Source organism: Manacus vitellinus, unplaced genomic scaffold, assembly GCF_001715985.3.
Source record: "Manacus vitellinus isolate BGI_N305 unplaced genomic scaffold, ASM171598v3 scaffold_36_pilon, whole genome shotgun sequence".
Taxonomy (NCBI): domain Eukaryota; kingdom Metazoa; phylum Chordata; class Aves; order Passeriformes; family Pipridae; genus Manacus; species Manacus vitellinus.
The window spans coordinates 249,679-274,769 of record NW_021940508.1 but is presented as its reverse complement, the minus strand read 5'-3'; the positions used below and the strand labels follow the sequence as shown (position 1 = coordinate 274,769).

The window sequence follows — 25,091 nt, the reverse complement described above, 5'->3', positions numbered from 1 at the left end:
TGGACAGTCTTACTAGCAGTGGTGATACAGAAGAGTGTCGAAAGGGGACTACCTCCCCCACCCCCTACCCCCAGTAATGCCCACAGCCCTTCTATAATCAGAAGTGGGGAAGCCTCTAAAGTAATGGCAGCAAGACTTAGATAAGAATCCTGAAGCAAGCAGAGGCTGGCATCCTTGTTGGCCTCTAGAAAAGGATAGTCTTGTGAAATGTTTAGTCAAAGGCTTATAGTACTCGCCAAGGTTCTTGATAGAACAGCAGTCAGGTTATATTTCCTTCAGTTCAGTGATCAAAGGGATGAAATAATGCCTAAAAAGTCAGGTCTGTGCAATCCTTATTTTATGAAGATAATACACAATTGCATTTTTGTCACTGCAGTGTATGAAGAATTAAATGAAAGAAACATAAATCTGTCAGTGAAATGAACAGTTTTGAACAGTGTATGCTGCAGCACTGTCTGTCCCACAGGGATTAGTGTTTCATTGTACTTTTTTACCTTGTTGAATTCATAAAACCCACAAACTTAATTTAGAAAATCTGTGAAAAACAGAGACAAAAGACCTCAATTGCTAAAACTACCTTTTATTTTCAGCTTATTGTTTTAATTTTAAAAAGATTTTTTTGATGGTACACAGCATCCGAATCAGCACCTTTGTATTTACAAACTACAGAGAAACCCTGTCAATTTATGTTTCCAAGTTCTGACTTTTAAATCATGCAGAAAATCTTACTCTTTGTTCCTGTTTTCTCTGAAAGGCTTAACAGCACATTACTGCAACAAAATCATGTGTTGAGGGTTCCATTCACAAAGTAAGTTTACAGAACATTAAATATTTAGTAATTTCATAATAAATGAAATCTATAATGAAAATGCACATATATACATATACATGTGTGTGTATATCTATATATAGTGCAGCTTTTGTGATGTGCTATGCTTTCTTCGGTTTTGGTCATTTACAGTCAAGTTCATAAGAGTATCATTAGTGCAAATTAATGAGATTTTTCTGTACAGTTATCTTGTAACAAGCACTTAGATTTGCACTTATTTCAACTGATTTAGACCAGTGTGATGAGTTAATTTTTAGCATCTGGTTTGGTGAGAGATTTCTCAAGCTCTTCTGCAGGATTAGATTTCTTCTGGCTTGGGATAGCAGGTAGGACATGGCCTAGTTTGAGAGGCTCTCCTGATAGACCAGGCAAAAGAGAATAGAGGATATGACTCTGAGAATGTTCCCTTTTCTGGGAAAGGAGATTAGAGCTGGTAGGAGAATAACCGCACCAGTCCTTAGGGACTTAAACTTCTTAGCATCCTGAGGTGATAGCTGAACTAGAGATAAAAAAAAAAAAAAAAGGAGAAAGAGTCCACAAAGTCAAAAACATAGCATTTTTACAAATGAGTTTGCTACTTTCTTTGGACTGTTGTTTCTTATTGTCTGTACTCAAACCTGTATTTGAAAAATGTGATCAAAATATTAATAAAAAATCGCATAAGCCTGGCAGGGTTAATCTTCAGCTGAAGAAAACAACTGCAGTGTTAAGTGATTTATTTTGTGTTTGGTGAAAAATAAGCCTTGACAAGTTCAAAGGTTTGCTTTTGATAAGCAGAGAATGTATAATTTGTCTGGAGGAAACTTGGTCTTTTGGAGAGATTTCCACAGCACATTTTTTCATCACAAACAACAGGGTGACTGAAACAGAAATGTTTCATGGGAATATATTGTTTTTACCAAAAATGCTTTATTACCTAGGATAAGTGCTGATAAATGCTGATAAAAACCTTAGGAAGATGAAATGGAAGAATGTGTCTGGGTTGATTTAGGCACAGTCATACAGGTCCACACATGCTCTGCTATTCACAGGCCACAAAAGTAGCCCATTACCCTGTGGCACAGTGAAATGCACACTGAAAGACCAAAGGTTGTATCTCTCTGTCGTAGTCTTGTAAGAATCTGTGGATTTAGATCATCTTTAATTTCCACCTCACGCTCAGCAGTGTAACATTGTTTGTGCTTTAATGTTAATATAGTTCTATATCTTCTCTAAAATTTATAGTTCTATGTCTTCTCTCTTACAAACAATAGAACTAAAATATAATTCTATATCTTCTCTCTAAACTGAAATCCTTAAGCTCCTTCATTTTGACAACTCATTAATTTTCTGATTTTTTAAAAGGAGAATTGAAAACCTGAAATTTAAGACCTATTTTTCTCTGCCTTGGAATTTATTGTGAATTGTATTAACTTCTTTTCATTTTATTCTCCATTTTATTCACAAGCTCATTGTATACAATATACAAACAGCTCAGGTTTTTCAGTTTAAGCATAAGAAGAGTTCCCTATTGGAGTTAACACCACCTCTGTTTCAGCTACAGAATCTTCCTTGCAACTTTTCACATTCATTTTGCCTTGACTGCATTCTCATTGCATCTGTGATCTCCTTTCATCTGCCTATTTGTGAGGAATATATGAGAGGCTATTAGCATTTTCCCGAGGTGTTCTAGCTTGAAATTGTGTGTTTTATTTATTTTGCCCTGTTGAAAACAAATGTTACCCCTCTAATGTCTGCAGTAGGCCCTGACTGCATATATATATATTTTTTTTTTAATATATATTTTTCCAAGATTTACCGGGTATTGATTTAGGGCAAAGCAGAATCTTTACAGAGAGGATTTAGAAACCTAGTAGATTTTTTTTTATCTTTTTAAGCTAATTTCAATTACTATTCAAGCTGTTATGACCTGAGCAGACGGTATTTAACAGAGCTGCCAGGCCTTTGGCAGTGTACTGCAATTTGTGAGTCATATTCAAGGTTAATTCGTGTTCAGAAAGTCAGGAAATCACTTAGTTCTCCCTTCCATGAAAAAAAACCCAAGCCAAATCGTTAATACTTTGCTTTAGTTGGTATTCAATTTGTGTGAAACAGAGAGGGCTAAATACAATACACAAGCCCGTTTGTTTTCTGGCACATGGCAGAGTGCTTTGTATTCACTGAAATTTTGGTGAGTAAACCAGACGCATGTTGTGAGGCTCATTTGTTTCCCTTTTCGGAACATAGTCACATGTTAATGTATTCAAAGTTCTCAACTGTGTGAAAAATATCCAGAACACTTTATGTACTAGATAAGCCCTTAATGAAGGGCTTAAGTAGGGCAAAAGCACTGTAGCTTAACCTCATGCCCATGACCAGGTAGCCGTGATAAACCCAGTGATAAAGCCATGACAAACACCAGTGCTTTCCACCTAGTCGCACATATTGTGCTCAGTTTAGAATATTTGATTTAGGATTCAGGACTGGTACATGGATGACTTTGAAACAATACATATAATGACTAGTATTAGTATGTGTATTGAAACCCATGAGCCTGGACCCTGAATGGGATCTGTGAGAGGCAGAGCCCTTAAGCCCTTAAGGCGGGTTGTCATACATCCAGGAGCTACATACAGCAAAAGCACCAGTAATTACTCACGTGCAAAGGGCACAGTCACTCGCTGAAGACCTAGTGGTACAATATGAGCTACTAATTCAGGGAGCCTTTTCCACTCACTAGTGACATTTGAGAGGCTGCTATTACAGACTGCAGAGGTAAGAACAAGGCTATCAGAGAGGCATTGCCCAAGGAGTATACTGTCCAGCAGAAGGAATGGCTCTCAGGCTCCCTTCCTTTGCAAACAGTGGACAATGGTGGCCTTCTGCAGAGATGTGGGTGCTTTGTGAAATGGTTTGCCGTTAACTTGGAAAAGAAGAAACTTCAAATCATGACCATTAACAGCAAAACTAACCACCAATCCCCCGAAAATATTGTTACATGACCTGTAGAAACAGATTTTTTTAATAGTTTTTTTTGTTTGTTTGTGTTTGTTGTTGTTGTTGGTTTTTTGTTCAACAAGTACTAAGGTCACTTTCTCCAGAAACAATGAGGTGTCAGACCTTCTAAGCCATATGAAGAAGTGAGAGCAGCCAAGAGTTCTCTTTTTTATTGGAAAATTCTTCTGGTATTCTGTGAGGGGTGTGTAATAGTTATAAGCCTGTTTTCTGGGGCTTGTTGGGAGTGTTGTATGATGAAATAGAAAGAGTGTGCTGGGGGTGAAGCACACGTGCTGAGGCTGCTCAAGAAGCCATGTGAGGAACCTCTTTGACCTTGGGAATATCTTGAGCGTGAGAATTTATAAACTGTGGTATAAAGTCATTCAAGTACTCTTTTCCTAGGTTACTATTTCATTTTCCATTTTCTAATGTGTGTTTTTGAATGTTTTTGCTTAGAGATTTAAGTATTTCTTCTTTTTTTTCATTGCCCTTCCTTTTTCTGGGGACATGTTTCTTCTTTCTGTTAATCTCTGAGTAGTTTCAGTTCTCTTTCTAGTTTATTCTTATTTTATTGTTCTAGCTTTTTGGTTTCTTTTCTTTTTTTTTTTATTTTTTTTCCTTGCATGTTTTTAACACATATCTTATGTAATAAAAATATTAGAGAAACACAAATGATGACATTCATCTTTGTTGCTGGAGCACTTTGCCAGGATAAAAGCTGTGTCCAGAATGGCAATATTTTCAGGGCTGGATGGAAGATGACTGAAATCTTGGCTCTGGTACAGCTATTTGGAAAGCTCCAGGAGCAAATGTGTCATTTGTGTTAAGAAACAAAAAATGTAATTTATTTTGCAAATAATTTTGCTTTTCTGTTACTGGCTTGAACTAATATTCAGGCAGTAATGGCACCTGGATGAATGTGCTCTGCTAGTTAATTATTATTAGTTGTGGTAATTTTATCTTATTTGTAAAAGACATTTTTTGGCGTGAGGCTAGAACTAAATTCTTGACTATTTATATGAACTTCTGCAAGAACAGCAATGATTTCGAAATATTCTTTTACAACTATTTTATAACTAGAAGACACAGAGAATGTTAGTCGAAAGCTTAAAAAATTGAACACTTGGAGCTGGGATTTTAAAAGCACTTAGATTATCTTCTTTCCTCAGAGCAGACAGAGAATACTCCCTCAGTAATTCACATATCTATACTTTTCTTTTTTCTCTCTTATTTGCAGAGAAGCAGCAGTGCAGGATTCTGTATATCCTTGCTCAATCTGATGTTCCCTATAAGGCTACCTCTGCTGTTTCATTTTTAGTAGTATTGTTATATCTTCAGAACTGCTTCTGAAACTCAGATTATAAAAGAGTCTTAAATTTAGCTCTGAAATGTGAGTGGTTTAGGGCCTGGCTGATCTGCAGGATGACAAACAATAAACTGCAAATCCCCATCCAGTATACACTGGGAGATTTGTCCTGTGTGGAACAGAAAAATGAGAGGGCAGGACACTGCTGGGGGTAGGGCCAGTGTTTGTATATGAAGAACACCCCACCTGCTGACTTGATCCAGCCTGGAACAATCACTAAGTCTTGACACTCTGCCAGGGCTGTGGGAGTGAGGTGAAGCTTTCCTGCTCTTTGGGACTGTATTTCAACAAGGTGAGTGTGAGCCAGCAATGTGCTCTTGAGGCTACAAGAGCCAACAGCATCTGGGGCTGCATCAGGAAAAGCGTTACCAGCAAATTGTGGAAGGGGATTCTTCCCCTCTGCTCAGCTTGGGTGAGACATCTAGAGTAGCGAGTCCAGTTCTGAGGCCCAGTATAAGAGTGAGATGGACATACTGAAGCAAGTCCAGTGAAGGGCAATGGAGATGATTAAAGGATTGGAGTGTCCAGCCTCAAAGGGGAGACCGAAAGAGCTGAGTCTGTTCAGGCTTGAGAAAAGAAGGCAGCTCAGGGGATCTTATCAATATGTATAGATATTTGATTGGGGAGAGTAATGGAGAAGGAGACAGATTCCTCTCACTGGTGTCTTACACAGGGAAAAGAGTCAATGGCCAGAAAAAGTAAGAAGAAACCTTTTTACTCTGAAGGTGGTCAAACACTGGAACAGTTGGCCCAGAGAAACTGTGTTGTCTGAGTCTCCATTCACAGACATATTTGAAACATAACTGGATTGATCCTGCTGTAGGAGATTTCTCTGTGGACAGAGGGGTTTAGACAGTCTCCAGAGGTGTCTTCCAACCTCAGCCATTCTATGATGCTTTGAAAAAGGAGCATGAAACTTCTCTCAAGTCTTCAGATGCCAGTGATGAAGGCACACAGTGTGATATTGTAACTTGTACTTACTTGTCTGTACTTACTTTTGTGAGCACAGTGGTTGGGTATGGGAGCTAAGCTGTTACATACACGAATAAGATTTTTTTTTTTGTGTTGGTCTATGGATATCTGTTGTAAATGTTTACCTGTGAAAGAAAAATAATTTAAATAATACACTGTGCACTGTAAATTTTGGGTTTCTAGGAAAAAAAAAAGAAAACTTACTTAGTAATTCTCAGAAGGGTGTAATAACAAGAAACCACTGACTGAGAAGAAAAGCCGTTGCTTAGTTTGCTTTATATTAATTAAAAGGAGTGATTGATTTAATATAACCTTCACATATACCCTTATCACTTCTTTCCTCTCATATAATATAGTATTAGGTCTTAAAATAGGCACAGTCCAGTAGCTAGCTCTGCATAAGAATATTTGGACACTAAATTCATAGAATTATTCAACTAGATGGATTTGATTTCAGAATTGAAGCTTTAGTTTGCAAAATACTCTAGTAGGGTCTCATCCTTTCTAAGTAGTAGAACACAAATGGACTTCAACTGCTGGTTGGAAAAGGAGGCTGAAGCAGTAAAGATGAGCTTTGAGAGTGTTTTGCTGCAGATGAAAATGTATGAGAATTGATATAAACTGATACTGATCCTTATTAAACTATGTTTATGGCAATTTCATTTTTACAAAGAAGAATGGATACTGAAAAATGAAAGGTTGATTGGCTAATTGTGGCATGTCACTGGTTAAGATAAAGGTTAACTTTGGTCTAATACTATTAAAATAGACAGTATGTTAGAAGATGTTAGTCATTTATTTCACTAAATAAATGACATGACTAATATTGAAAAAGTAGAAACTCCAGCACCAAATCGGCATTTTTCCCAGATCCTTTTCCTGAGCTGATCTTATTCTGTGATGTTTGAGTCCCTCAAATTATTTTTCTTGTTATCACCAGATTTGCAATGAGCTTTGTTATGAGTTGTCCTACCAAACAGCTGCTCATCCATCAGGACACTGCAACATAGTTCACTGCAGAGTAAGCATGTGCTCTGTCAGCACACAGGGACAAGGGGAGACGCAGGATGAATGTAGCAGGACATCCTAAGCAATAGGAAGAGACAGAATGATATTCATTTCCTCTGAGGCTCTGTAGTTGGTACTTGAAAACACCTATGTATTGCTAAGCTGTGCAAGATAAAGCTACAGAAAAATAGTTGTATAGCTGTTTACTAGAGCTGCACTGAAGTAGTTGTCAAGACTGCTGTAATTACCTTATTATTTTACTACCACACTAAATGGATCCTGTGTGAAAGGAGCTAAAGTGGTGTTTATCAGACAAACCACCACGTTATAGTGCAGCCTTCAGCTCAGCATGCAAGAAGATTCTGGTCCAAAAACCACAGCAGTTATAGACATTGGGTCAGTCTGCTGGATCTTGTGAGTAAAGATGATGTGTATTGAGCTAAAGCATGAAGAATCTTGTATAATGAAGCTGTGCCTAATAGAAACAGACTTTGGTTTCCTTTTCCTGTGTTTTACTCTTTATTTAGTCTTTAACACTTCAGTGTCTAGTTGGTAAATTTCTTCTTCAGACATTGCATTCACTTTGCACAAAGAACTAAATATATCAATTTCAATATAGCAGAGGATCATCTGTTGCTCTCATTAGTGCAATTTGAGTTATATTGGTTTAAGTGATGCTTATGCTGAGAACTAATGGATTATTGTGTATGTACCATTATGGCTTTCATGATGGGAGGTTGCTGTTGCTATCAAGAGATATGTTTATTTCGTAAATGGGGATATCTGGTAGCAAAACAACAGTACAAAGCATAATCATGTTTGCAAGGCTCTGTGAATGCTTGGAAAAGCATACGTTTTTTAAAAATTCTGGCATCAAGTGGAACTATTCCGCTCTTCCTTCCTGTTTGTTCCACATAACATGTGAAAAAATAGTTTTTCTTTCTTTGAGACATCATCTTTGCTGTCCCCAAGAGCACACTTTGGCATTTATTTTTGAGTGAAATGGAAAGGAAGCAATTTTATTATTATAAAATGCAGGACTGCATTTGGTTTTGTTTGCTGACATTTTTTTACAGGTTGTTCTTTTTGAACCACGTTGTGCTGTGTTTTAGGTAAAAATTGTTAATATTATGATGAATGTCCCACATTAAATTGGTTCTTCAGTTCGAGAAAGCAACAGCCACACTGATCAGCTGTGCTCTACTCTTTCTTGGCCAAGAAATACTTCCTGTTGGACTACACCATCCTGCTTATACCAATATAAACTTAATAATAGCCTGCTTTTCACATTACCTATTGAAGCAAATAGAAGGTACTGGGCTGCTGTAATAAAATCTGTAATAAAATATCATCTTAGACCTGGAAGTTTAGTAATGTAAAAGATGAGTGGGTGATACGGTCTCAGAGCTGCTTTATATTTGAGACAGGCTTCCTTTTTCACATGTCACTTGGAATTTCTCTAGTTACACCATTTTTCCCTGTGGAATGTAGCTGGCAGTACGTTTTGCAAAAAGAGAGAATTGCAAAGCTCCTAAATACAAAATGCTTTGGATTGCTGATGCCAGCTCAGTACTGCAGCTGGAAAACACTCTTGCAGTATTGACAGTAGTTTTTGGTATAGTCTATCTTTGCTCTTCTCAGTGGAGGGCAAGACAAAGCAGTAATTCTGAGAGAAACCAATAGCATAATAGTAAGGTGATTCTCACTGCTACCCATAGCAGCCTCTCCCCTTTGTGTAAGTGCTAATGCTCAGCTAGTAAATTGACTCATCTTTCATTCCCAGGAGCACAGAAAATAGAACAAAAAACCTCTAAAAGGTTTGGTACATGTATGTGCCAGCTCCCTTTGTAGCAGTGAGCACAAAAATTAGCTTTGACTTTAATAACAGACATGGTCATGCAAGACAATCAACACTGTGTGTCAACAGAGAAAATAATTTTCAAATTGAGTTCCTCTAGATTATTGATACCCATAATCCTGGCCGAAGTATTTAGTGATTAGGAAATTATATGTAGCCCCCACAGTCATGAACTGAGAAATGAAGTATTAACACTTCAGTGCCTTCAAAACTCAGATGTTGTTTTTTCCACTCAACTAAGTCTTCTGCAGAAAAAACCCCAAAACAAACCAACTGAAAAACTCCAACAAAAACCAACAAAAGATACTTTTCCTCAGAGAAAGCTGCCTGCACAGCACTGCTGGCTGGACTGGAGCCAGGCTTTCTTTGCTACTGATCCCTCTAAGTCCTGCAGGCATGGTGCACTGGAGACCTGGAAGCCCTGGAGCTCATACAGTAAATGCAGTTCTAATTCACGGCAAGTCAAGTGGCTTTAATTACAGGGGCAGACAGATTTAAACCACACACATAGGCATGAAGACGGATAAGCAGATCTTTTTATCATGAAGAAATGTTAGACAATATCTATGTTGTGCAATGTATTCCTGACAGACACTGTCTGCCTCTTTACAGGCTTTTAATTCATATGTTTCAGAGGAAGTCCTTCTTGTCAGCTACAGGAATCTTTTTTACTGTTGGAAAATTTTGCTAAAGGGAGCTGGTACAAAGAGAACTGGGCTTAAAGCAGACTTAGTCTTTTTATTCTCCGAGGGAGATAATAAAATTTCGGAAATAAAATTAATTACTTTTCCTTTAGACATGCAAAGGTGGCTCCCAGTGCGACAATTAGAAGAATTCAAATAATTGATACAATTTTGCCCTTATTCATACATGTAGCCTTCTGGTTCTATACCCAGTTCCTGTGCAGATCATGGAGCACTGAGTGGATGCAGCCTGTCCTGATTCAGCTGATTGCAGCTTTTTATCATAGAATGTTCATAGAAACATCTTTTTTAGGAAAACCACCTGTCCTTCTGTCCAGAGCAAACAAGGATTTAAAAATTTTCTTAAGACTGTAGTATATTACATTTGATAATACATCAAATGTTTTAATAGTCTAGCAGATTCCAAAACATTTCCCAGAAATAGTTGTCCTCCAGTTTGGTTTATCCAGTTTGAGTTCATTCCTCCTACTGCTGTCAACTCCAATATCTCAAATATATTAGCCTCACCATGCCCTGTTATACTGAGGCTGTAAAGAAGCCCTGCAGGTACTCTCGTGTTCCACATGTGAGCTGAACCTTGCAGAATTCCGTGTAGAATGAGTCATGCAGAAGCAATCCTTGGTAGGTGTGTGAGAGTAGGGTTCGTATGGTTGAGTGAATAGGGGAGGAGTGCATTGTAAAAAAGTAGTGACACCTATAGAGCAGTTCTATTAAGCTTTCAGGAATATGGCCTGACGTTTGGGAAGTGGAACTTTTTGAATAGGTCCTTTTTACCCGGAAAAGCTATTTTCAGCCTTTATTTCAGCCTGTCATTCTGAAGTTACTGTCCCTACTCTCGTCAGACATGTGCACAAAGATAGGCTTTTTTATAGTTCACTTAGATGTCAGTACAGTTTGCACTGTCATGCAGCAAATTGGGGGTTCTTCTCAGACAGGGTTTCTGCTCACTCCTCTCTTCACTGGAGGGTAATGGCTCATGTCTCTTGTGGTGAGCATAGATTAACTTATTGTATAATGTTTACTCCTTTTAATGGTGTACTGGTAAGTAAGTTTGGGGTTGCTTGTTTCATTTTCAGTTGGATATTGCAATAGTTGGAAGGCATGCTAGATGTGTTTAATTTTGGCATAGGACTAATCCCAAAGGAGATGAAGTTGGAGACATTAATACCTTGAAATAAACTCCTGCACGCAAGCCAGTCAGCCAGATTCATTTAAACATGGATGTGAGTCAAACAAAATAACAGATCCCAAATCCAGCCAAACCCTGGTTTCAAATTCACCTTAGAATTCTCAGGCTCTGCTTCATTACTGTTGCATTACAATTTCCAGACCACTGCATAAAAGCATTTACTCCACTTCTGTAAATTTAGCAACCTGAATTCAGCTTTGGAGAAACCATAAGAACAGTATGTTAGACCAAAGAGCTGGCATTAAGAGTGAGAAGAGTGAAAAGGGGTGCCACTACAGCCAGGAGTCAGAATACTCATATATAGGGAAAGTGGCATGGTGTAGAGCTGTCCAGCATGGCAGTGGATGTGATTGGATCCAGAAGCAGCTCTCAGACCAGTTGCAGATTTGAGTGCAGTACTGTTCCCTTGCACATCTACTTCCAGGAGTAGATGAAGACACAAGCAGAAGGTGTGGTAGTAGGTGTTAGCGTGCAATTCACAAAGCATGTATATTATTGAGAGGCACTTATTGCTCAAGTACCTTACATGCTTCCTAAATACCTGCATTTTTGCTTGCTCAACAGACCTACTCGAGTCTCTTATTTCCCACACCTTCAGCTTTCAACTGATGTCCCATCTATATGCTATCTGTAATGACTACTACATAATGGGAAAAGATACTGAAAAAATATTAAAGAAATAGAAATGTTATGGCTCCCTATTTTTTTCTGATTCAGCTTGCCACATCAGTCTATATAATAAGATTTGTGATAAAGAGAAGATAAAAAGATTACCTGATGGAGAACTAGGAAGTGAGGGAAGGCAGGGAGGGCACAAAAGCACATGGTGAGATCTATCAGAGTTTAAGTAATTTATCAAAGTCCGAGTACAGACTTTGTAGGAGAGTAGCTGGTTAGAGTCTGCATTCCAGGGATCATCCAGCAAAGCCTGGCAGCTGCTTCTGTAGTCCAGCAAGTTGTGTTCACTCCTACTCTTTTGAGACTTGTGTGGAAAATGGTGGGTACTGGTGCTGAAAGAGAAGCCTGACACTGTGTTCTGGGGGAAGCAGTTAGGAAGGAATTACCTGCAGTGATTGGGGGGAGGCTCTGCATGCTGATGGGCAGAAGTCCCTGACGTGCTGGTTGCTTCTTTTCTGGTATGAGATACTTTGTGTCTGTGCTCCTTCTTTTAAAGTCATGGGTGGTCATACAATGATATGGAATCTCTTTGCAACTTGTGTTCATAATGCAATCAAAACAGGTGATGATATCATCTACTTCTGAGGTCTCTTCTTTAGGGTGTTCTCTGCTTCTCTCCTTCTGACTGGCTTTCTGATCTTCTTTCTTCTTTTTTTGCAAGAGAAGATGTGGTTCAGCATACTGAATCGTCCTTTCTTTATACCTCTGTTGTCCAGAGAGGGAAACTGATGAACTGACTCAGATCTACTGGAAGTACAAATCAAAATGTGATGGCAGTATTACCAAACAATTTAAAAATACTAACTGTGTTAGACCATGAAATGTGTGATATACTGTTCAGATACATTTGCAGGGGTGGTTCAAGGGTGCAGAAAATTCAGACTCCAAATTTGTAATTAACAAAGACTGAAAATGTCACTGTGTTATTTCCTCCTTTCTTATCAGTTGATTGCCTTAGAGTCATCTTAACGTAACCCAATGCAGCTATCTGGGAAAAACGCACAAACTTTTCTGGCTTCAGCATGTATCAGCTGCAAAGATCCAATGACAACAGGAAGATGCTGGGTTCAAAACAAGTGGTCTTTGTATTATGATCGATTTGGAAAATGGTATTTACAACAGTACAGTCGTTGCTAACATTGTAACAGAGGCACTAGTTTACCATGACTTCCCTCCTCTTCTCCTTTCCTTTTCCCCCTTTGTCCTTTTCCCTTGCCTTGCCTTGCCTGTGTTTAAGGAGTCCAGCACAGTTTCGGACCGATGAAGATAACTACCTACAGTGGTATTGCTGTAATGGTTTTGAGATGAATGTCCTCTAACAGACAGAGTGCAGGAGAAGGAGGAGAGGTAATAATACCTATGTCTCACAAGTTGTAGCATAGGAAATAATACTAACTACTGACTGGAAAGGAGGGGAAAGCACAAAGAAATGTGATGATAAATATAAGTGCATCCTCATTTAGCAAAGTTGAAGAATGGAAGTTAATTACATAACAGCTGCTGAAACATGAGAAATACAAAGAGAGAGGAAGATCATAAGCAATAACTCTTTTGTTATACTTTTTAACAAAGAAGAACTCAGAAGAGACAATCAAGGTAGAGAACTAAAGAAGGCTAGGAAAATAACTTCAAACCCTTACCTTGACGATGAAAAATTGAGATTTATTTTATTGTCTATCTGGCAAAGCTGCCTTTGTGTTCAGTCTATCTGTCTGTCTTATTATGCAAACGCACAGCTAGTGCATAGAGATTTCAAAAAAGTGGAAGATATATATCTGAGGGCTGAAACTATTCTGTAAGACAAATTTTCTGCATGAAGATGACTGGGCCAGAGCTACACTCACTACTTCAGAACCCTCTGCTGGTTGGTAGGCTAGTACTGTAACCTCAGTAATGAGTAATGAGCAGATGACTAATTCTGATGTTGCTACATTGGTGGAAAGCTTGAACTGAGTATTGAATGGGAATCAAGAAGACATCACACAGGGCTCAAACTCTTCACTAGCATACAAAAAGCAACACATTTGTTTTTTAGTCAGTGGCAACATGTGAGCAAGGTGTGAACTTTACCTGCTCTCCTGAGACAGCAGCTTGATGCATGCTGTGTGCCCACAGTACATTGTATATGTCAGAGGAGTGTTTTCATTGATGTCTCGAGGACTGCTGTCTATCCCCAGTTCTAGCAGTGTCTGCACACAGTCAGCTTTCCCTGCTGCTGCAGCCCAGTGCAAAGGAGTCCTACAGAAAAAAGCGGAGTATCATTAAAATAGCCGAATAGATTTACTACTAAAACTCTTAATGACATAATGAGGTGTGCATAGGATATGCTCCTTGTCCAGATTTATGACATATATATTAAGGAATTCTCCAGCAACTTATCTCACATTGGTGTAGCTGCATTTATTTAGCTTTAGATAAAGTAGGTATGGGGCTATGCTATACATGCTGTGTAATAGCGTCTCCTCCACTGCTGGAATTGCAGAGTAGGAAGAGTGCCTAAAGTTTTCAGAGAAGAATTTGAAAAAACCTTTGTAGTGTCTACTGCATAGGGACAAACTCTTCTCATCTTTAGACCAAACACAATTAGCTTTGGTTGGTACAGGGTTCTCCATCAAGGTAATGAGAGAAGAATCCTCTCCTAGACTAATGAGAAGGATTGAACACATCTTCCAGACTGCCACTTTGCCAATTTCTGTGTTCCATGATGGACACAGACCAAAACACATACAATTGTTTTGAACCTGTGTAGGAGAATTAAACTGATGTTCTGCTTGGCAGAAAATTTGCATCTTGTATTTGGAAACTTTAGTCCAGTTTCCAAATTATAATATTCTGGTCTTGTGAAAAAACAGAAAGCATAAAAAAACACAACAAGAAAATAGTTTAAGAATAAAAAATAAAATTGACATTTCTTTGTCTGTTTCTTTGTAATCCCAACAATTTCAGATGGGTGCAGTTAGAAACGCAATAGAATGGAAATCTATTATGTGTGTTTGTAGTGAACAGCTTATCTTTTCCCCTCTTCAAGTATAATATGTTTTGTGGAAATATCTGAGAACTTGTAACAGGTGGTCGTGTCTTAATGAACCCTGAAGTGTTATTAATCTCCTCCCTTTGCCCTTCTTTCCATAGAAACACAGCCTTCTCAACTACATTTTACTGGTGTTTAGAAATTTCTCCAGAACCCTGTTTTATTTCTGTTCTGTTTTACTGTACTTTTCCATGAAGAATGATATTATTTTAAGTACTTGAAGGCCTAAGCCAAGAAAATCTTGGCTTTTGCTTCAGTGAGCAAGCTAATCAATGTGAACAGCCAGTTGGTTCTGTTTGCATTAACTAAATTTATGAGCAAAGTTCCAAGGGAGGTAGGTGTGGGTGAAAAAGAGGAAAGATGACTCTTCTGTACTTATGACACAGAGATTTCAACCCAAAAGGAATCAAATGCCTTGTCAGAATGGAAAGTGAAGATCCCCTGGTCCCAGAGGAATACTGTGTTGTCATCGTAAATGCAACAAAGGAACACTGCCATTTCTTAAATACAAACAGCAGCAGGATCCTGGCTTCAAGTTGTAGGATCCTGTTCTATTGTTTTGAAAAGAATGTTCACTTTCGATTGAAAGAAGTCAAGTGGTGACAAAGTTCTTTCGCGAATAATCTTATCTTTTCCTACCAGAAATACAGAGCTTAATAGCATTCCTACTAGTCAGTTATTATACCAGGTATGATACAGGTAAGCTGGGCTGGTTTGCAGTGTTTCTGAGCAAGCAGTTCTCTGTGGAGTGCAGTTCATTAACTAGGCCATGGCCTGTGAAACAGGAATATGATTATATAATAAACAAAGCTGGTCTCAGGTTAATAGAATGGAAGAAGCAATTTCAATTTCAGAATTTCCATGGTTACCTGTCATCCACATCCAGGGCCTGCAGGTTGTGCTTTGGGACTTTGGCCAGCTCACTGATAATATCACTGCAGCCTGCAGCAGCAGCAATGTGCATACATGTTTTGCCATTCTCATCATCATAGTTTATTACTGAGGGTCCCTGGCAGTGGTCCAGAATGATGGAACACAGAATCCTGTTGCCACTCTGGAAGAAAGTTCAGAGAAGAAAAGCATTTTACAATGGAGTTCACGCCAAGCTGTATTTTCTCTTCTAGAGAATGCTAAATACAACAATGGGGTTTTTTTGTGTATACCAGACTCCCCAGGTATGAAGTCAAAAGCTTCCAGTCTCCTGCTGGGAACTGTGTTTGCTTTATGAATTTCCTAGAACACTCTGAACACTGGAAAAATAATAAATAATGTACCACTGCAAATATCTCCAAAAGTTGCAGAGTGTAAGTTACTCAACAGAAATTACTTGGGATTTTGCTGTTTTGCTAAGCCAGACTCCAGAAAGACACAAGCTTGTATTTTCTTGTAGAAATTTAGGGCTAGAAAGAAATTTAGGGCTGAAGAGACCAACCCACAACTGTAAGTCTGTTCCAGTACACCTAGAAAAGCCATGTAAAATATTTGCTCAAGTGGTTCTTGAAAACTTTCTTGGCTAATTTGCTTCAGCGTCTTAATAGAAAGTTGACATTGTTCTCTAACTTGCAAATGAAATTGAATACTTTTTATCCCAACTTGGTGGAAATAGAGAAAAAAATTCACGACTTTTTTATAACAACAGAAACATAGGGTTGGAAAGGTCTTTCTCTATCATCAAATTCAATCCCTGCAGTCACTTGTAGCTATGTTACATCATCCCTTTCATAAAATTCCTGGGTCCATTAAAGGCAATTAGGTTTTTTTGCCCCCATTACTCCCAAAGGAATGTAGCTCAAGAACTTCTTTGTTCTACTGATTAATACCTCTAATTTCTGTTCATACTCATGGCTGATTATATCCCTTTTTTTCTGTTCCAGAATTATTATTTAGATTAAATACTTCTTTCCTTTAACTGGTATTTGTTCTTCAGATGTATTTATAAGCAATCATCATATCTCTTCTGAGTTCTTCTTTTGCTGCTCTGATCAATCAAGGTCTTTTAAGTTTGCTTTGAAAAATGTGCTTTCTATTTCTCTCATCAACCTATTAACCCTTCTCCTTTTGTTTTAGTTGTGTTTCCTTGAAGAGGGGTGACTAAAATTGTACCTAGTCATACACAGACATTTTTCCCAGATCTTTGTACAGTGACACTAGCTGTTCCCTATTTGTGTTGGAGGTATTTGTGTTAGAAATAGCTCTTTTGGTATGTCATAGAACACCACTTGCCTCATTCACAGATGTGTCCCATTAGAAGCTCCTAGTCATTTTGGAATAACCCTTTTCACCTCAGTACTTGTCTTCCATAGTTGTTTCTTACCCTAAAGTTTCTAGTTTTGGAGAAGACCTTCTGTTACTAGCACCCAAATGCATGACTTAAACAGTTTATCCTGTTAAATTTTGTCCTGTTTGTATTATTCAAGACTTAAAGCTTCCCCTGTATGATATCCCCATTCTATTAATGTCTTCCAGTTTTTTATTATTTGTAGATTTCATCAGAAAGGCCCTGTATTTTGTGCCAAGTTATTATGAAAATATTAAGCAAGAATGATTTCAAGTTTTATCTCTGAAAGTAATTTCCTTCCAGTCTCTATTCAACATTTAATCAAACTCTTGACTTATTGATTTTAAGATAAAACACGTGTCACTCCTCTGTACTTTTTTATCTTATTTTGTAAGATAGCTGTTTATTCTAAACATATCTTTTAAAGATGGATAGACATCCATTATCTCAAGCCTCTTCTATACACTTTTCTTCTCCACTCTCGGTATGCATCTTCCTGCCAAAATTTGCACCATTGAGGGGATACATTCCAGGTCCCTGGAACATTCTGATCTCACAGCTACACAGTCCAGCTGAGAATTTCCTTTAATTTACCAAAACGTGTCCCTCTAAAAACAGGATTTTTGTTATGTACTTTGTTTACTCAGATGTTTAATTAAGAATCTACTCTTGATCATGTCAAGCTTATTTTCTACAACCGGGCATTTTATAATGTCCTCATTAACCATGTTAAAATTGTTGTTAATTTATAGCTGCCTGATCTTCGTGTTCAGGAACAGTGACATCCTATGAATAACAGTTGTTTTTATTCTCCAGTCCCTATGCCAAATACCAATATCCTCCATGCTAGTGTAATTCCCAGTTATAGTTTTTGGTCATTAGCTTCTTAGAAATCTCTAATCGCAGTCAGGCTAACTGAGTTTAGAAGTGCATTACATACTTCTAGCACTGCTAGAATCATCATCATGGCTAGGCTTCACGAGTGAAGATGTGAGAAGGATTCTATCCACGCTTGCTACAAGCGCGCTGGTGGCTAAAAAGGCCAATGCAAAAGGCACAGCGGAAAGTCTCCTTAGGCGGTATTGGCAAGACATGGTTCTTCCTCAGTTGTCTTTTCTCCTCAAGAATGATTCTGCATGTGTTCTCAAAAGAAGCAGCAGTGTTATATACAGTGTGTCTCCAGGCCTCCCGATTGGAGGCCAGAGCAGACCAGTTATGTTGATCAATATGGCCAAGGCTGAGATGTTGTTTCAGGGAGTCCTTGTATCTCCTCTTCGGGGCTCCTCTCTTGCGGCAGCCGGTGGCAAGTTCACCATAAAGCAAGATCTTAGGGAGGCGGTGGTCCTTCATCCTGGAGATGTGCCCTGCCCAACGCAGCTGTGTTCTCAGCAACATGGCCTCAATACTTGTGACTGCTGCTTGTTCTAGAACAGATGTATTGGTCACATAATCTGACCAGTGGATGTTTAGGATTGTATGGAGACAGCGTTGATGGAAGCGTTCTAAGAGTCGCAGGTGGTGGTGGTAGATGGCCCATGATTCAGATCCATATAAGAGAGTAGACAGCACTATGGCTCTGTAAACACTGATCTTGGTACTTTTCTTCAGGTGTTTATTACACCAAACTCTTTTATGGAGTTTTCCAAAAGCACTATATGCCTTTGCTAACCTGTTGTCTGTCTCTTCATCAATCTTACCATCCGAGGACATGATGCTTCCCAGATAATTAAACTGTTGGACTGACTTGAGTTCTGATTTGCCAATGGTGATATGGGGATGATGGAAGACTTCCTGAGGTGCAGGTTGGTAGAAAACTTCTGCCTTCTTCAGGCTGACTTCCAACCCAAAAAGCTCAGCAGCGTCTGCAAAGCAGGATGTTAAACGCTGCAGAGCTGCTTCTGTGTGGGCAACGAGGGCGGCATCGTCAGCATAAAGCAGCTCCTGGACAAGATGATTTAAAGTCTTAGGATGGACCTTCAGTCGCCTTAGGTTGAAAAGGCTTCCATCGATACAGCATCCAATGTAGATACCGTTTTCTTCATCAAGGTCTGCCGTGGCCCTTTGGAGCATCATGCTGAAGAAGATTGTGAATAGGGTTGGTGCAAGAACACAGCCTTGTTTCACACTATTGGTTATTAGAAAGGGCTCAGAAAATGCATCACCATATCTGACTTGGCCATGCTGATCCTCGTGGAGTGAGATGATCATTTTGAGGAACTTGGAGGGACATCCCAATCGTTCCAAAATCTGCCACAGACCTCTTCTGCTCACAGTATCAAAAGCTTTGGCGAAATCAAAAAAGTTACACAGCGACCTTTGTTCTGTTCCCTACACTTCTCCTGCAGTTGTCTGAGAACAAATACCAGGTCTGTGGTGCTCCTATTGGCTCTGAAGCCACATTGGCTTTCAGGTAGAATTCCTTCTGCTATAGTGGGTATTAGTCTGTTCAAGAGTATTCTTGCCAGGATTTTGCCAGCAATGGAGAGCAGAGTAATACCACGGTAGTTTGAGCTGTCTGATTTAATTCCTTTCTTCTTATACAAAGTGATGATGACTGTATCACGAAGGTCTGATGGTAGTTTACCTAGTTCCCAACAGCGCACCACAAACTCGTGAAATTTAGCATGGAGTGCTTGGCCCCCGTGCTTCCAGATTTCAGGTGGAATTCCATCAACCCCAGCTGCCTTGCCAATTTTCACCTGCTGTATGGCCTTAAGAGTTTCTCCCATAGTAGGGGCAATATCCAATTCATTCTTCGCCGGTTGTTGTGTGATGGACTGCATTACTGAGCCTTGAACTACACGGTTGGTACTGAAAAGAGTCTGAAAATGTTCAGACCATCAATTCAGAATGGAAATTTTATCTGTCAGAAGTGTTTGACCATCTGCACTGAGTAAAAGGGCTTTGAACCTGGTATGTAGGTCCGTACACTGCTTTCAAAGCCTCATAGAATCCTCTGTAATCACCCAAATCTGCGCATAATTGAATCTTTTATGCTAGATTGATCTACCACTTGTTCTGGATGTCTCGAAGTTTTTGTGGAGCTTGCTGCATGCAAGACAAAAGGCTGCTTTTCTTACATGACAAGATAGCTGAGCAAGGTGTGCTTAGTGGGCCGTTCTCTTCTTTACCAACAATTCCTGGATCTCTTGATTGTTTTCATCAAACCAGTCCTTGTTTTTCTTGAAGGAGAACCCTAAGGATTCTTCAGAGGACTGTAGGATGCTATTTTTAATATATTGCCAAAGCACTTCGGGAGAGGGAACTATGGAATGATCTTAGAGCCTAGTTTGAAGATTTGCCTAGAATTTGTCTCTCACTGTAGCTGTTTGAAGATTGTTAACTTGGAGTCTCCTCCTTGGAATACCTCCCCTATTAGGTTTGAACTTAAGGTGAAAGTTTAGTTTACTACACACAAGGCATTACCAGTATAAATATCTATCTATTATCATCCATCTCTAAGTCAGTTTTGATACAAAAAACGGTTAACATTAGCATCTTACTGTATCTGTATTCATATTATTGTGACACTGCTATTCCAAAGGTTTTATACTGTCTTGATAAGTCCAAATTTCACATCCTACACCTACAGTTTCAGTCCCTCAGTGTTCTTGCACAACTCTTAGCATTCACATAAGACAATTCCCACTGTTCCTACTGCAATTTAAACATTTACACACTGTTCTGCCTCCCACCAATCTTCCATTTTCTAGACTAAACAAACCATTTCAACCTCTCTGGGCAGGTCAATATTTCCAACCCACTTATCATACTTGGTCCATACTTTAGGCCTGTTTCCAGTTTGTCTACAGCTTTTTTCAATCATGGCACTCCAAACAATGTAATTTTCCAGCTGAGGCTCCTCTCCTGACACTGAAAACGACATCACTACTTCCTGTAGCCCACATGTACCATACTTCTGTTAATATGTTCCAGAACTATGTTAGATTTATATCAACACTATAACTAAACTCCTACTCACTTTTGTAATCTACTAATCTATTACTCTTAATTTTGTACAAACAGCTTTAATTTTTCACAGTTCTGTATACAGTGTTATTTTATTAATTTCAGGTAATTCCTAAAATTTATCAAAATAATTTTGAGTTTCATCCTGATCCATGAAGTGCTTGGTGTCCCAGTAATTTGCTTCTAACTGTGGGTTATATATGTGTTCTGTATTCCATCACCTTGTTATGGAACAAATAAAAACATTCATATGATAAATCCCTTGTTGGACTCTTTATGAGATGCTCATCTCCAAAGATTATTTGAACTGTCCTGAATGTGGCTGATAGAGAGTATATGATGTGTGACAGAAGTCCCTGGTTGATTTTGATTGCATTATTCCTTATTCTTCCCTTCTGGCACACCTATCTTTGGACTGAATTCTGGTTCCATTATAGCAGGCTGTGCTTATAAAAATTGTGCTATTGATGTCATTCATTGGGATTAAACTTGCATGTACTGTTCAAACTGGAAAGGGACAAACAATTAGACTTTTAATGATCACTCTACTTGCCACATGCTAAACAAGGTTTCTCTACCATGGGATGAACTTTATCTTGCTGGTACATTTTCAGTATTTTTGTGTTGTACTGCATGGGATTAAACTGAGAAACTGACTTTCAAACATGTTATATCTAATAGCATCTTATCTGAGGAAGCAATAATTGCTTTGAATATGGCTATGAAATTTCTGACCCATTTTAACAATTCAATCAAACTGTTAATTCCATTTTCTAAGTAAACAAAGGATATCTGCTAATTTTTTAATCTTCTGCTGAACAAAATTTCTGGCCAACAGCTCTGTAGCTTTCCAGTTCTCTCTTCTTAGGAATGCCTTCTTATCTTTACATTCATCTTGGCTCTTTTAAATTGCACACAAAATTCTCCTAAAATGCTTACACTGCCCTTATTCTTAGATTGATAGCTTTGAGTTGTGGTCACCAAAAATGTGGTGTTCCAGTGGTAAATTTACCACAGTACTATTGTTAGACCAGGATGTTCAGTGGTAAATTTACCATAGGAAAATTACATGTTTTTGTAACCTTACAAAACCTTTCAAATTGTTTTCAACAATGTTCTCAGAGATAATCAGTCCTTTTTGCTACCTATTTCTATACAGTTCTGCAGGGGCACCCCCCTCAGGTTTTGTTAAACTTCTGTCCCATTTCATACCTTTATCTGCTTCCACCCATTATTCATTCTGGTTGGTGAACTTTTCTTCCTTAGATCACTTACCTCAATTAAACTTACTTTATGAAGAAGAAATATCCTAAAGCTTTGATCTACAAGCCTTTGTAAGAAAAACTCTCTTTGTACCTTATGCAACCTTTTGTCTGAGATTTGTGTAATTTCCAGACAGGGACAAACAGCAAATTCACCAACAGGGTATTTAGTATTTAGTACTTGGTTATAACTCCATTTTCTATAGGTTGGTTAATAAAAAGTCAAACTTTGGACAGTCACATCTCTCACTGCTTTCTAAATAAGAAAATAATACCTCAGGAAGTATCTACTGCCTCAAGTACCATGAGGAGGACGCTTTTCTGGTTTTGGCACTTCTTTCACCTATGCCTGCTCAATTTATTTATCATCATTGTTACTACAGCTGTGGTTCTTATACTTCAGCCTTTTCTATGTCCAACTGATATACAGAAGAAAAATTTTAGTTGGAAAGTTTATTGTCACTTGTGTAATATTCTACCATAACATTGCATTTCATTCTATCAAGTCTTTGGTCGTAAGTATTACAATGTTTTCCTTGCTCATTGCACTGTATGGAGGGTGAATTTTTTCCCGTTTTCAGAATACTCTAGTAAACTAGGTAATTTGATACCAAAGAGGAGAGTCACGTGAAAGGAGTCTGCTAAGCCGGCTACCAGTAATGTAGAGGTGGGAAGGGAAGAGGGACAAGCTGTGGACCACTTAACTGCTTTCAGGAAACCTGGCCAAAATGTTTTTCTTCCAAGAAAATGCCTCTGGAGATTATGTGGTTAGGTTGTATTAGTTCTCCCATATTTCCTGTCGCCTTGTATTAGTGTGCAGTTTAAAGCCTTCCTGTATCTGTAGCCAGCTTTGCTGGATAGAAATTCCCCACTAGCAGCTCTTCATGTTGTTTCTTATCATTAGCATTGCACTTCAGGCCTGCCTGTTTTTCCTGTTCTACATTCTTTCCTCTTTCAATTGCACACCCGCAAATTTGAAGCTTGACTTTCTCTTTGAGGTCCTCTGCTCTGACCCTGAATGGCTTGAGATTTTAACCATTATTTCACTCCTTTCTGCAGCAACAAACAAGTACCATTCCCATTGTATTACTCTGGGAGGTAACTCACTTTTATAAAAAAGTAAAATAAATTACTACAGGTAATTTATTGCTAACATTTGCATAAGTACTTCTGACTTCCTCCTGGAAACCATCTATGTGCATCATTGGGTGCTGTTTGAGTTTTATTATAGAATCCAAGCCCTTTTATCTTTCCTCTTATCCTTCACAGTCAGACACACATAGAGTATTTTAATATGAAATTGACTGTAATGCCAGTAGAGCCATTGGAAAATAAATCAGCCATACAAAACGAAGATATTTTTCTCCTTGGCTGAAATAAAGTAACAATTTCAAATATTGTTTGAGCAGCGCATAGCAAAATTTGAACAAATAACTTGTCTGTGGACTTTTTACTTTATAACTCCAGTTAAGGCTATGACACTGGTAAATACATATTTCCTTTCAAAGTAATTTTTTTTCCTTTTTTTTTTTTTTTTTTTTTTTGTTTCTGAAATTCAGTATTCACCTAAAGCAAAAGCCATTCCACATTTTTATTATGTGGATCTGTTGGCTGGGTCTTGAAAAGTCTAGGTCTTTGACTAAAGGGTCTGCTGGCAGAAACCGTGTGTTTAGTTACAGCTACAGTGGCAAAACTGAACTATTCCTCCAAAATAATTGTTTTCTCTTATGTGATTAATTTCACTGAAGTGTCATTTTCCTCATGTTCATGTTTCAGAACACCAAAGCAGTGTATCATGTAATTACCTTATCTGTATCAGTTATTACCTTAATTGTAACATGAATTTAGAATTTTGTCTTAGAATCAGAGCAAGTCAAACAACGCATCAGCCATGAGGATATGTCAGGTTGGGATCAGATATTTTGGCTGTATCAGAACAACATGCCCCTATCTTGCTGTAGATGCAGTCCACTGTTTTAAACATGGAGAATGCCAAACTTAAAAGCAGAGGCATAATGTTGCTCTTAGTCTGCAGCTAACAGTGCAGTGAGAAATGTCCTTAAACTGGCAGCTGGGGTTGCTGAAGAGTTTTGAATGCATGGGAGCTTTCTCCCATGTGTCAAGGACTTACAGCATCTCCCCCTCTGTACTCCAGACTAGAGAAAGCTAAGGAATGGAAACACACTTACTCTCCCTTGACTGCTGTCATTCCCTGGCTGCTGGATGGCTGCATTAGCAGTGGAGAAGTGTGCAAATGTTCAGAGCACCCTATGGTTTCTCTGCTCTGAGAGAACAGAGACAACTGCGCCCTGTGCTGAGGAAAGAAACAATTCATGATACCATCTTCATCTTTCCTCCTGCCATGGAAACTGTGCCAAAGGTTCCCTGGATGCAGCCCAGGTACTTCCCAGGGTGTCTTTCTGATGGCAAACCAACATAAATTAACAACCCTATTGACGCCGCTGTAGTTATATTGGTGAGACTCAGTCAGCTCACAGAAGCTCATTTGTCTTCTCCTCCCCCTAATGCTCCAGTCTTACACACCCACTGAGACAGGTTCTGTTGCAGACTTAGAGTGTCACAGCTTGGCTTGACTCTGTGGTACTCTTGGAAAGAGAATCTATTATTTTTGTTGTACAGGATACTTTGTCCTGCGGTCCTCAGAGCACTGCTGCCTCTGGTACAGATAGAGGACAGTGGGTTTTTTTAAATATTTATCCTCTTAGCAGCTTTAGTGGGTGTTGGAAAAAGCTACCAAATGACAAAGGCAGTCATGGAGGCATGACTCTACCTACCGCTATCATATGTCCCTGTCTTTCTTACCTTCTGTTTGCTCAGAAAAATCACTGCCTGAAATACTAGCCAAGCCTCTCAGAATTTATTTCACTCGGACTCTTCTATTGTCATCATCATGGCTGGGCTTCGCAAACGAAGATTTGGGAAGGGCTCTACCCACGTTTGTTGCAAGCAC

General features: G+C 38.7%; 1 protein-coding gene across 1 annotated transcript in view; it reads right to left on the bottom strand.

Moving 5' to 3' along the window:
* Positions 1–987: 987 nt before the first annotated feature.
* Positions 988–25,091, bottom strand: part of ANKRD55 (ankyrin repeat domain 55) — a 52,552-nt gene continuing 28,448 nt past the window's right edge. Inside the window, 8 exon segments of the mRNA XM_018077209.2 lie at positions 988–1,248; positions 1,251–1,328; positions 6,167–6,268; positions 11,677–11,941; positions 11,944–12,234; positions 12,237–12,324; positions 13,651–13,818; positions 15,481–15,665. Coding sequence (XP_017932698.2) covers positions 1,076–1,248; positions 1,251–1,328; positions 6,167–6,268; positions 11,677–11,941; positions 11,944–12,234; positions 12,237–12,324; positions 13,651–13,818; positions 15,481–15,665 — 1,350 coding nt within the window. The 3' untranslated portion in view covers positions 988–1,075.